The following is a 14154-nucleotide window of genomic DNA, read 5'->3' as shown; positions in this document are numbered from 1 at the left end:
GATATGCCTGTTTGTAGCCATTAAATTCAGAAATGTTGATTTCAGGAACTTTGGAAAAGTTAAAGGCAGAATGTCGCTTTCTTTTCCTTCCTCTTTTTCTTTGGAGAGAGATAGAGTTGCAGCAGACTATGCAGGGTAGACCAGGCTTCCCTGTTGTCAGACTCCAACTCATCCTGAGGAGTACAATCCCCCTACAGGTGGAATCCATCCTTCCTTAAGGATGCACAGCACCACTCCAGCTTACTGACTCAGAAGTATTGCCCCCAAACCTGCAAGTCAAAACGAATGAGGCGGGCTAGCCTCAATGCCCCATATCAGTCCTGTACTCTCAATATCTTCAGTTACCCAGCCCTGACATATGTAGAAAAGAAAGTGCTACTTTTCTAAACAGGCTGAAAATCAATATCTGTAAAAGTTATAGAGTATTTCCTACATGGAGTTAATATTTTTGTAATTTGTGTAGTGCACAGTATTCCATTTTGTGTGCTCCAGATGTCTAATAACCCCCTTTATCTCACTCTGCACCAACATGCACTCTATAATGTCTTGCTGTCCTGTGTTTGTAGACATCAGAAGAGTATACTATACTATTCATCCTAGCGTTTACACCCCCCTAACTCTTTCATTCATAACCTATCTCATTAAGTTCTTATTACTATTCATCCTATAATTTACACCCACTAACTCTCCAACTTATTACTGCATATTTTCATTCTAATTGCTTCACTTGGTTACAGTGCTATCCCATTCCCATAAGAGGAAATTTATAAATATATATATATATATGTACTGTTTTGTGTCTGTGTGTCTGTTGTGTTGCGTTCTACTCCCAACAATTTATAATGTGTAATATGTATGACTAACCATGGCTACTGCACTATTTGAATTACTATCTGTTTTTACTTATTTTTATTCATCATCAGCTCATTTGTATCACTGTTTCCTATGTAACCTATTATTCATTTTTAATTCTATGTAACATTACGTAATGTGTAACTTGGAGCTTTTCTCCCCAGGCCCTCTGCTGAAAACGGGCTTTTTTTCAGGCTCAGTCAGACACTCCCGGTAAACAAATGTAAAATAAATAATAAATAAATAAAATTTCCCTCACACTTTAACTTTTAACTCTTTCAGAGGGATTAAAAACGTTCAATAGTTCAATAAATGGTAAAACAAGACAAAAGTACACACCCACACAAGAGGTGCCACAAGAACCAAGCGTCTTTATACCTTGTGAGGTCGGTGCTTTTCATGAACATGAAGAATATGAATCCTCAGTCGATCCCTCTTCTCAAAAGACCTGCTGCAGAGGTGACATGGAAACTTCCGATCTCCTTGATCTACGCAGCGAGTATATTTCAGGTGCTTATCTCTGTAATATTTATAAGCAAACACCTTCCCACATCTCTCACATTTGAATCCTTCTCCAGAATCTGTAAATTGCACAGACATATAACAGGCCATTCAGAATTTTCTGTCAATATTCTGGACATTATTATTGTACAGTATATATAATGCATAAAGAACAAGATAGTTAAATATGGTAAAAATTAATCAGATTAATTTACTGAAATTACTGCATAATAAATTAAGTTTATGCAGTATCAGTCATAAAATTCATATATACACACAAGCATATTCTTTATTAATAGAAGCACACTGAACATCTAAACAATTACCTAGTTTCAAATTCAAACTTATTTATTTGAAGAGGAACTAAATTTAGTACAAACTAACACAAAATATAACATAAAATCAAAGACACTCATGCCAATTACCAAAATCAATCTGTAATAATAATAATATTGTTTGAAATAAATAATAAAAGTTAACTACCATAAATACATTGATTGAAATAAAAATTATCTTCGCTGTCCATATAGGCTAATTGAAAGAGGTAAGGGGCCTTTGAAAAATTTGGCAAGGTCATTAGGAAACTTGTTCCAGTCTTTTTGATCAATGCCATGAGATCTATTGCATCCACTTGAGCTATCACCTTCCCAAGCAGATGGGACTTCAGTTTAATGTCTCATCTGAAGAATGACCCACTCAGGAGTGCAGCACTGCCAGGGTCTGCAATCCAATCACCTGGAGTGGGAATAGAACCCACTGCCTTCTGGTCTTCCAGCACAAAAGGTGAGTGTAATATCAACTTGTTGAGCCATCAACATTGTAAAATGTAATAAAAGGTGATAGTATACCCTCCAGGAATCTGGATCACCTGAATTACTGATGAATGCAGAGAGCAGCCCCCCACCACCACCACCAGATCTTGTTCCATCAAGAATACTGAATAAGAGACAAAATCTGGGAACACTTTTGCTGCCAAATACAGATTTTAATTACCATTCTTAACTGTTCATCTACATTGGGTTCCCTAATTCCATTATATTAGCCATCCCAGTATCAATCCCCAACATATGCTCTGGAATTCATTCTTAAATTCAACACACTGTAACTTACCAGCAGCAATCACCTAAAAAGTGCATTCATCTGTCTGCCTCATTGTCTAGGTAATCAAATGCCTTCATTCTTCCTTAAATGCTATCTTCACAGCTTTCATATATGTCTTTTAATTTCTCTCTTTATTTTCCAGCAGATAACCCTCACATACCTCCAGTATAGATACTTTATATATCACAATCATGTTTCCTTCACTACCAGCATGAATATTTCCACCTATTCCAGTGTATCTTATTCCTCCCCTTCATTCGCTTCAGTTTATTCCCAACCAGCACTGCATGTTTATAAGTTATAGCTATCAATACTACAAGATATCCACAATCACAGCTTTTAAACTGCTGCTGCTACAGATACAGTAACAAAAATGGTAAACAGTTTCTTCTTTAGACATACAAGCATATTGAAAAAGATAATCAGCAGAATTTAAAAAGGAGAGCTGAGACTATAGGTAAGCAACAAATGGTTTGTAGGGTGTAAGAATTTAGACCTTTCTTTGAAAAAATACATTCCTCGCCTGAAGGCAGATAAACTGAAGAGGCAGTATTAAGTCCATGTCACGTGGGGTAATTAACTGCACAACTGGAATTCCTATTCAGTATCTTACTTGCAACAGACATTTTCTTACTGATCGAGAAGAAACCTATTACAGAACTTCTTCGGATAATGTGCCACAAAGGACTACCCTGGCAATGACTGGCTCGCTAGTACTCATGGGAAAGTCCATGATGTCAAGGTTTAAGGAAAAGGCTGTAACATATTTTAAACCCGGTCACATGTAGCATGGATCCTAAACAAGGGGTGTTGCTGAAAAATTAAATGGGTTTCTGAGCACAGTTAGTAAAGGAGTTAAACGAGGGAGAAAGGTGTGATATCTGCATTACAGTATAATTTTACATCTTGTTCAACAAAAGAAGTTAATAAGAAGTTGAAACCAAGTAAGACAAAGATGTTGAAATAGGCAGTGGAAAGCAATAGCAAGGAGTTCATTCTAAGGGACTGAGACAGTGGCGATTAAGTACCATATGACCAGCTGTGGCACTGGTTTTCTTTAGATTGTAAGTGAAATTATAGAGAAACACGAAGACTTTCATATTTCCACATGCCATCACAGAGTGCCAGAAATTACTGAATAGGTGTGAGGGACTGAGATTTTGACTAGATTCCAGTATAATATAAATAAATGGACTATAGTCTGAATGACCAAACTTTCAGTCTAAGGATGTGAGGCTAGAAAGAATAGGCCTGGACTCTAAACAAAGCTCATCAGCTTTATAGAAGTTAGTAGTTGTATGACTATTGACTTTAGACTGATCATTCAACAACAATTAACAGCAATACAATGTTCAACAGCAACTTAGATCACTAGTCAGACTTTCCTAGAATATTATGTCTACTTACAGAGGGCACAGTCACAGGACATCATTCACAAAGTGAAGGTAGTCCAAAAACAGGGAACTCAAGCAGAGCAATGCCTGCATCAGAGTACCGTAATGGAAAGCAAAAACAACCCAGTTAGGGCACTTTGGGAAACAGGGCAGTAAAAAAGAGACTAACTTCTTCAAGAGGATCGACAGATTTTAAAGAGGGGGTACATTCAGAAGGGATGGAAACAAGAACAAAGGGCATGCTACCAAGTTAAAGGTTGACTTAATTTAATAGATATGAGGAAGTACCTGTTTATTATTATTATTACTATTATTATTATTATGTAGAATAGGACATTTTGCAGTTATATTGTTAAGGAGGAGCAGGACAGAAGAAGAGAGGATTTAACAAAGTGGTATGCGAGGATAAACAAATTTTGGCAAAAATGAAGTGGCAAAAGAAAAAGTTAAATATCAGATAGTGTCTGAAATAATAATAATAATAATAATAATAATAATAATAATATTGAAAATCACTAGGTCACACAATCTTTGTTCTAAACTCCCACAGGTTCTTGCAAGCTAAGTTTATAACAAGGAGTCAGTTCTCTATGAAGAGCATATGCTAAGTTTGCCTATCTCATTTTTCAGGAACTAATTTACTCAGACATTTGTGATGGGAAAACAGCTTAATTGGAAGAGCATACTGTCCAGGTGGGACCAGATGTTATACTTTTCTTGGAGGAGATCACTGTGTACAGTCCCATGAAAATCAATAGTATGCTTCAAATTTTGTATTGATAATGTAGGTTCTGTTTGGATGGAACAAACTGCATTGAATTTCAGGTTCATGGTCTCAACATTCTAAATTATCTAGTAGATTAATAATGGTCTGTTTGGTGGTCTGAAAATCAGAAATACCTGTAAACATTTGACATTTTGCATTTCTTAGCGTTTGTTCACTGACAGTTATAAATGTCTTAAAAGTGATGAACACTCACCATCAGCTGGTTGTTGCCGGCACCTTTTGTCTTCAGTCCTGCTCTTTAGGGTAATAGGGATCCCCAGAAACTGTAAGTAACAGTCTCCATACCACACCAGTAACTCCTGCCGTGGCTCAATCTCCTTGCAGCTCTCATAGTAAATCTGTCCTTGGCTCTGTAGTGCTATTAGGTTCTGCTCTTCTGGAAAGCGTGCACAGTTCACCAAAGCCATCCAGTTCCCTGCTGCTCCCCTTCCATCAATAAAGTGACTTAAACCACCATCTTCGAAAATCTAAGGAAAAAAATCAAATGCTTGGATTTTGATTTTTCCAGGATAAATTTTTTTTCAATCTTTAGTGCTCATGCATGGTTAAAAAGTCAAAAGGGATAAAATATAAACAAAAGGCTAACATGTTTCTTGAGTACAGTCTTAGAAAATGAGAGGCAGAGGTTTAGATTCAATACAGGTCCCTGGCTATATGACGCAATGTGATTCATTAATCTCAAGTATGTTCTAAAGTAACATGGTTTAAAGGGGAACTCTATCTAAAGCGATTTATTGTAACACAGCTGGATCCCACCCCTTACATCTAGCATTCATTTTTCTTTCAGTTTGTATTACCAACACTGTCCTGTCTCTTCTCCAAACCTAATCCAATGCCAATAAATAAACACTAATAAGCTTATATCATTGTTTCCATGTTGTTGCCACGCTGATTTCTGAGTCAATCTATTTCTTCCACTTTTGCTCTGCCTCTTTGTCAGTGAGGTATATTGCTACCCTGCCTCTCCTGAAGAGGGAACATGTTGATTCATAGCACTTAGCAAACATCTTATGTACCCTACTAGAAAACATTACTGGAATATTAGAGCATCCAACCAGCACCTGCTCCCTATTATGTTGTCACAGACACAGGCAGTCGAATTTGTCTTTGTCGAACTGAAAAGTGCAAAAAGGCAAAATAGCGAAGCGATTTTTCAGCGAATTCTTTCCCTGGGAAAGAATTCGCTTGGCCATTTTCGGCACTGTAGTGCGATCTCGAAGTTGGTATATTTAAGTAGGGGGTGTGGGGGGAGCACAGCCCCTCATGTCGGGGGGGGCAAAGCCCCCCACATTATGTAATGTTTTACAGATTTTTTTTTTCCCTTGGGGGAAAAAAAGCTGTTCTGAGGTTTCGATGTTGTAAGCTTTCACTTACATGGGGTTGATTATGTGTTGTTCGCTCTTCTGAGCATGTGATATCATAATATAGACCCTTAGCACCATGGTGTACAGGAATAAAGCTTTAATTGTGGCCCAGGTGTCTCAAGTTCAGTTAGCGGTTTGGGTGTCTGAAACATCTGGGGGGGTGGGTGAACTTGGGGCTACCTTGTGGTCAATCCCTGGGGGAAGGCTGACGACACACAAAGGAATAATGGTGGGGTATTTGCTATATCACTGTGGAGGTGTGACAATATGCCAGCATGTCCTCATTACCATTCCCTAACAGTAACAAGTATGGGTGGGGAGGAGTGTTAGGGCATATGGAAAAAAACACACACTCCTCAGTAGCAATATGATGCTGCCCCAGAATCCTCAGCCTCCTCACTGACCCCAACCATAGGTTAGATCAAGTCTGGGGAAGCAAAGGAGTGCCCAGAAGAACAGGTGGACAAGGAGTAGCCCCAGTGAAAGCTGATGGTCAGCTGCAAGAAGCAAAAAAAATTATTAGAATAATCATTCTTGTCCCAAATCTTCAGACTCCCCTCACTCTTTATTCAGAGAGTTTGCTACAGATGCTGTCTTCCCACCCCTAAATATGCTGTACATTGACAAGGGCCCGGGAGTCTTGGACTCAGCACTATGTGCTGACTTAGTCAAGGACTCTGATGCACTCCACTGCAGCTGCCTTCTGGTAAAAGTGCATGTGGATGGGCCCTTTCTACCAATGCTTTTGACTGATTTTCACTTTTATATTATGTGATAAGCTTAGTTAGTTAATCTGTCAGCCTCATCTCTATTCCATTCCTTAACTACACTGGGATATTCCACACAATCTGTTCTGCACCCAGCACCATTCTTTATATTCCTAAATTAAACTACTTCTGATTGGTCTGTTCATCGATCTCCATATACTTATATAAGAAGGTGAACGTTGTTATGCTGTTACCTTGGTCCTTTTCACAGATGCACTTTATATGGACCAGGTGTACATGAAGTGCAGTGAACCGAATAATAATAATGGCCAAAACCTAATCAAAAGCCAAGACCTTCACTTTACTCCATAATGTTCGGTCAGTTTCTGGTAAATTAGCTAGCAGTAAGTGCCAGCATAAAGCCACCATTATTTCTAGCCATCAGAAAAATAGTTCTATTATCTACAGAAATGGTGATACCATTTGCAGTCCTTCCCCCATGTCTGCCTGCACTAATCCCACTGAAATATACTGTCTGTTCTCCTTCATTTCTTTAAAAAATTGCACTGTTCATTCTATTTATTAATTGCTGTTCTGATATGTCAGTGGCCAGATCTTTTAGGTTCATAGCTTGGTACTAGGCTATCGACCCTAGGGCCTATGCAAGCCTAGCCATAACAATTCCCTGGATATTTCTTCCCACAATATTTACTTCTCTGGTCCCCTGTCTAGCAGGGCGACTGACATGATCCCCGGGGTGAATTTCCTATCTCCCATCCAATCATCAAGGTTCCTTTTGAAGAGGGCCAAGGAGGCACTCTGATTGACATATATGGGCAGTCTATTCCAGAGTATGAGGAGTCTCTGGGTCAGGAACCTATCCCTCCAGCATGTTTTGTTCATTGTGATGACAAGGTTTAGATCCCTGGAGCGTGTGGCTCTGAGGGATTGGGATTTCTTTAAGTGGAGCATGTCCAACAGCTCAGGGTTTGACATGGCCTTGTATGTTAAGCAGAGATCGCTTCTGAGTAGACTATATGCCACAGAGTATAGCTGGAGTTTTTTTTAGACGGTCAGCATATGGCATCTGCTTTAGGCCTGTGATTCTTTTAGTGAGGTATTTCTGTGGCCTTTCCAGCTGTTGCAGATGTCTTGTGAGGTACATACCAAACGGGCATTATACTCTATAATGGGTCTAATGAGGGATGAGTACAGTGGGACAATGACCTCCTGTTTTCTGGATGAAAAGCCCTTAGTGATGAGGTGTGCCACATAGAAGGATTTTTTGATTGTTGTGGCGATGTGGTTATCGAAAGTGAGACCACTGTCCACCTGTGTCCCTAAGTCTCTCATCACACTTTCGATGTTTAGTGTCCTGCCACCTGTGTGGTAATTCATGGGTACATGTTTTTTTCCAAAGGGGATAACTATACATTTCTTGGCATTAAGCTTGAGCCCCATGGCTCTGGCACCAGGCATCTGTTTCTGTAAGGCCCTTTTGTAGAATATCCACATCATTTGGGGATTCAATAATGGCTCCCATTTTGCAGTCATCTGCGAACTTTGTTAGCCAGAGTCCCTTAGTGTTGGCCTGTACTTCAGAGAAGTATATGCCAAACAAGAGAGATCCCAGGACTGAACCCTGAGGTACTCCACTTGTCACTTGTCTGGAGCTGGATTTGGAGTCGGCTACTTTTACAGTATGGGTTCTGTCAGTAAGCCAGTTATATGTTGTCATCAGGTTCCTCTGTTCCACAAGCCATAATAAGGATGTTGTGGTTAGGTAGATGGCACTGGACAGCTGACAGAATGGGAAAAGTATACTGCTAAGAGTGGTTAAAAGTGCTGAAATGTAATAGCTGAGGTAGAAAATAAAAATATCCTTTGGGTTAACTGGGACTACCCAGTCAACATAAGTAAATAAACAAATAAGCAAAACAGTGAAAATCACAACCTGCCCAATGTGCAACAACTATTAGCAAAAGACATATAGGAATACTATGCCATAACTAATGCAACAGCTAGTCATCTAAGAATGCACTATTACTGAGAAGTTCATAAACGGCAGCATCCACTGCATGCAGAGCAGAGTTCGACATGCATGATACAAAGGCTCAGATGTTTGGTAAATGGGATTTTTGCAAATCAAGGAATTAAAGTTATTTCACATAGCAAATTGAGTTATATCTAAGACATGCATCAGATGCCTATCCTAGGGGGAAGGGGATAGGTCCCAGCCAGCTCAGGCCAACACTCCTGACCCATTCAGTGCAGGAAGGCAAAGATGGTATTGAAAGGGCTAGGTGCTGAGGCAGGGATAATGTGGGTGTGACCATCCATGCTTGAGACAGTAGCCAACAGGAGTGCATGCAACCTGATACAGTGGCATAGGCACCCACGTCACCACCTATGGATACGGTTTAGGCCTTTCATACAAAATACATAGTCATTACCTGGATGTTAAGAGCCCCAAACTCTCCAGTGTTTGCCTGGATGATGGCCACACCAGATGACTCTTTTTTTAATTCATGTGCATTGTCACACCCATGGTCTAATACAGTGCATTAAATATCTTACACAATCTACCATGTGCAGCATTATGACAGAGCATATCACCAGTCAACAGATTCTGGTTAAACACAGCAGTGAATTACTATGTGCATATTAAACACTGGGTTCAGGGTTTGTTTTGGACTCAGCGGATGAATCATGAAACAGAATTTGAGGTAGCAAAGGCAAGAAATTCATATTATCCTCAATAATAGAGGACATGGTAATATCAGCATATAAAATATGTACAATATTAAACAGTTGTGTTTGAATATTACAACTTTATGTGTATTTCAAGATGTTGGAAATTGTTTTTAACTTTGAATTGTTTATTAAATGAGAACAAAAGTAGCTAACATTTTCTTAGCAAGTTGTATATATGGCTACTTACCTCCCACATGAGTGCGTTGTCATCATATGTCTTAATTTCACTGGTATTAACCACTTTGCCTGAAAAGGGCCCAAACCTGACCCCTTTGGGGATAACGTTTTTTGTGCAGAACACTCCATAGTGAATCAGTCCTCCATATGCTGTTTGCAGCACAGACAAACCTGTGTTTAAAATGGAGACAAAGACAAACATTTATGAGTCATGTCTTTACAGTTACTGCCTAGTGGTGCATTATGGGAAAAGAGTGAGGGTTCATACAATAGTGCAATGGAAAAAGAAGCATTTTGGTATCTGACTGGACCAGTTTAGATATACACAGACATAGTCACCAGAACCTACCAGACCAATGAATAGCTGGTTGTGGTTCTGAATGTTACCTGAGCACAAGTCTAGGTTCTGTGTTACTGTCAATAAACAGTTACTTTATTTCATGCATGCATGTATGTATTTATTTTAATTATTTATGTATTTATATTTTCTTAACCAAGTTAGTCCTACTGGCAGAGACCATTTATAGAGGGGACCCAGAGAAAAGACCTCCCATAAAATATAGCATAAATGACTATTGAAAAAAATTAAGTAAAAAAATAAATAAATAATCAGTAGTACACTTATATATATATATATATACATATATATATATATATATATACATATATATATATATATATATATATATATATATATATATATATATATATAAAGCAAGCATGCAATCACTCATGCAACAAAAATGAACAGCAGTCTGGATGGAAGGCTGTTTCAACTTTCACATATTAAATATTTTTAAATTCACAGTTGACCTTTAGTGTGTTTCTTTTTGCAGCTGGTAGTGGTTGTATAGGACCTTTGTAACAGCTATCACGGTGAGCTAAGACAAGATATGCCATTTTCACACAGCTGTTGTGCAGTCAAAGCTAAAGTCATATTTACAGATTACAAACCCTTGTACAAATTAGTATAACTAGCAGCTCAATACATATCAAAACAGTTAGGAATGGGATAAATAAAACATTGTATCTTGCAAGTGTTATTACTTTCTGTTATTTAAGTTCTCCATTTTGTCACTGACTCTGCTTTTCTTTGTGAATGTCTGATTGCACTGATTTTGATACATAGGAAACAGCTATCATGGTTTTACTGATTTGCTTTATTTTCTGTTTGCTAAGAAGCTTGCTAATCTTCTACAAATCACACCAAATGCAGCCTCACTGGTGACATATAGAGGGATAAAGACCTGACTAAGAGTAAGATGACCTGATTTTGATTAGCAGTTCACATGCTTGACGGAAAAAAGAAAAAAATCACACTAGATGCTCAAGATATGTGTGTGTGTGTGTGTGTGTGTGTGTGTGTGTGTGTGTGTGTGTGTGTGTGTGTGTGTGTGTGTGTGTGTGTGTGTGACTGATACCTATAGTCAGCTTCAACTACAATGCAGTTATCTGAGATGTTTTTCAGGCCAGTTTCACAGCTAGATCAGCCATTAATGATCTACAGTTGTATGGTGTCACAAACCCATTGATGTGTAATTAACAATATATATATATATTTATATATTCTCAGCAAAGCAGTTGTAAATGAACCTCTAGTATCACACATGAACAGTAGCTAAATACAGTTGTTTGCCTTATGACTGGATAAATACAAAGCTGTCTGCAGTCAGTGTTACTAATCTAGCTTCTTGGCTCAGTCAATGAATTATTTGAATAATAATGGCCACAGTAATCCAACCCTCGCAAGTACGCCAGGTGCACAGGCCAAAAAAGTCAAACTGTACTCAAAGAAAACAAGGCCATCATGCAAAAGAGTGGAATTCAAATACCAAGTTTAATCAACACACCATAAGGGTAAAGTCAAATACAATACCCCACTAGAAATAAGTTCAGACCGGTTTCAGCTGAAATAGCCTTTCCCAGTGTAAGTAGCAAGTAATTTAAACATAACAGTGCTTTATGCACATCCTGGTAACCACAAAAAAAACTCTCATTGGTTAGTTATAATTGCTCGTTTAATCCTGGGGGAAACAACCCTCCCAGTTTAATGATCCAATTTTTTCTTTCTGATTTAAAATGGTATGCCACCCAGTTTTGTTGGTCCTAGCTCTATGTATTTTATCTATTATATTAAATCTAAAGCATGCAGTGGTATGTTTCAATGAATGCTTATATAAAGCATTAGAGTTTCTCTTGTTCCTAATATCACTGATGTGTTCTGTGATACGTAAACATAAAGGCCGAGTTGTCTGTCCGATATAAAATGCTGAACATGAGAATGTTGCTAAATAAATAATCCAGTCAGTGCTACAGTTAGATAGAAATTTTATGTCATATACTAAGAACGTATTTTTACTTGTAAATTGCTTCGACTTAACAACACTGGAACAATGAGTACAGTGTCCACAAGGGACACATCCATAAAGTGATTCACCAGTAATCATAACTTGTTGTTTAGATCTAATAGGCTCAGACCATTGTTTGCAATGGCTAAAATGAGAGCCTAATGTTTGTCCCCTACGAAAGGAGAACAAACACTTAGAACTAAGTATGTCTGATAATCTATGGTCTGCCATTAATATGTTCCATTGTCAATTCACAGTATCCATAAGTAAATTAGTATTACGACCAAATGTAGTAACCAGACGAATATCCAATAACCCCATATGTTGTTGTTCCTTATACTTTAGTAACTCATTCCTGTCTAGTTCAGAGGCCCAATTGCTGGCTAATATAATGTTGTCGTGTTTATAACCCCTAGTCCGAAATCTCTTAATAAGATCCTCCCTGTAATGTGCAAAGGTGTCTTGGATTGAACAAATATGTCTCATCCATAAAAACTGTGATTTAGGAATATTGCGTATGATGTGCTGTGGATGGAAGCTGGTGGCATGTAATAGTGTGTTATATTCAGGGTATTTACGGTATACTTGAATATCAAGATTATTATCAATGTTCCTAGTAATAGTAATATCAAGAAAGTTGATCTACTGAAGATGGTAGTTAACTGTAAATTGAATCCCCCACTTGTTACTGTTCAGATATTGTACAAATTCCTGTAAGTAATTACTATCCGCCCTCCTGACCATACAACAGTCATCCAAATAGTGTCTCCATATATCTATCTCATCCATAAATATGTTGTGACTGGGGTCATAAATTAGTTGTTCCTCCAAGAAAGCCATAAATAAGTCTGCATAAATGGGAGCAAAAGATGCTCCCATTGCGGCCCCTTGAACTTGCCAAAAACATTTGCAATGAAAAAAGAATGCATTTTTGGTAAGCACATGTTCTGCCAAACAAACCAAAAAGGTATTGAACCCAGGTGGGTATAATTCGACCCTATCAAACCAATATTGCAGGGCCTGTAAGCCTGCCCAATGAGGGATGCTGGTATACAGTGTAGTAACATCAAGAGCACCTAAATACCAACCAAGCTCCAACTGTATATCGGAAATTATCTGCAGGAATTGTGTCATGTCTTGTATACGGGATCTGACCCAACTCAGCAAAGGTTTGAGATATTTAGTAAGAAATTGTGAAAGGAGTTCAGTAAGAGAACCCTTGCCAGAAACTATAGGTCTGCCTGGTGGATTGTGTAGATCTTTATGGATTTTTGGTAATGGGTACAAATATTGATGTTTTGGATTCGGAACAGTAAGGTGATGTAAATCAGAGTCAGTAATAATACCCTCTTCATGAGCAGTAAGGAGGAATAAATCTATTTGATATTTGAATCTGGAGGTGGGATCTAAAGGCATATGCATATAATATCTGCCATCCATCAGTTGTCTTTGAGCCTCATTATAATATCTAGCCCAATCCATCACTACTACTGCTCTACCCTTATCTGCCGGTAAAATCACCAAATTCTTGTTATTTTTAAGATTTGTAACCACCTGCTGTTCAACCTTTGAGAGATTGTGAGGTAAAAATCTGGTGTTCGCTGGTATTGAAATGTAGATCTTTGAGCACACTAGTCTGAAACATGGTAACATGCTTATGCATAGGTGGCATAAAGGTAAATGTATAAAATCTAAACTCATTTATGTTGACATTTGGGGATGCAGAATCAAAATATAATCTTAAATTAAGTAACCGACAAAAGGAAATGATACCTTGAGCCAATGACCCCTCACCAGCAAAAAAGAAGCAATAAAGACCAGCCATATTTTAGTAACTGTAACTATTGATGAAGCTTTACAGCCAAGACCCCAAGACATTTCATTGCTCATGGCCCTCACCAAAAGAAAGCTCACCAATGAATTTTTCCCAGGTTAGCCATAATCTCAACCCTGTTATATGGAGCTAAATGTCCCATCCCTCATATATCATCACACCCTTCTGTTTCAATGCAGTATTACAAAAGACAACAAAAAATGTCTAATACACTCTGTTCTCAAAGCCAGAGTACAATCACATTCCCCTCAGATTATGTTATCACATTTTATTTACTGACCCTGCAGGTCTTTCTCTTCTCAGCTTTTTTCCAATTAGAAATAAGCCCTGATAAT

The 14154-nt window shown here is 38.2% G+C and overlaps 1 protein-coding gene across 1 annotated transcript in view; it reads right to left on the bottom strand.

Moving 5' to 3' along the window:
• The window catches only part of PRDM14 (PR/SET domain 14), a 55193-nt gene that overhangs the window by 28761 nt on the left and 12278 nt on the right, over window positions 1-14154 (bottom strand). The window contains exons 3-5 of the mRNA XM_044066262.1: window positions 9648-9808; window positions 4823-5102; window positions 1231-1433 (exon numbers count right to left, since the gene is read on the bottom strand). Coding sequence (XP_043922197.1) covers window positions 1231-1433; window positions 4823-5102; window positions 9648-9808 — 644 coding nt within the window. The remainder of the gene's footprint in view (window positions 1-1230; window positions 1434-4822; window positions 5103-9647; window positions 9809-14154) is intronic.

The sequence above is a fragment of the Protopterus annectens genome, chromosome 3.part1 (assembly GCF_019279795.1).
Source record: "Protopterus annectens isolate FY-2018-M chromosome 3.part1, PAN1.0, whole genome shotgun sequence".
Classification (NCBI taxonomy): domain Eukaryota; kingdom Metazoa; phylum Chordata; order Ceratodontiformes; family Protopteridae; genus Protopterus; species Protopterus annectens.
Note: the sequence above shows the minus strand (reverse complement) of the source record. Positions and strands in the feature narration are given on the sequence as shown.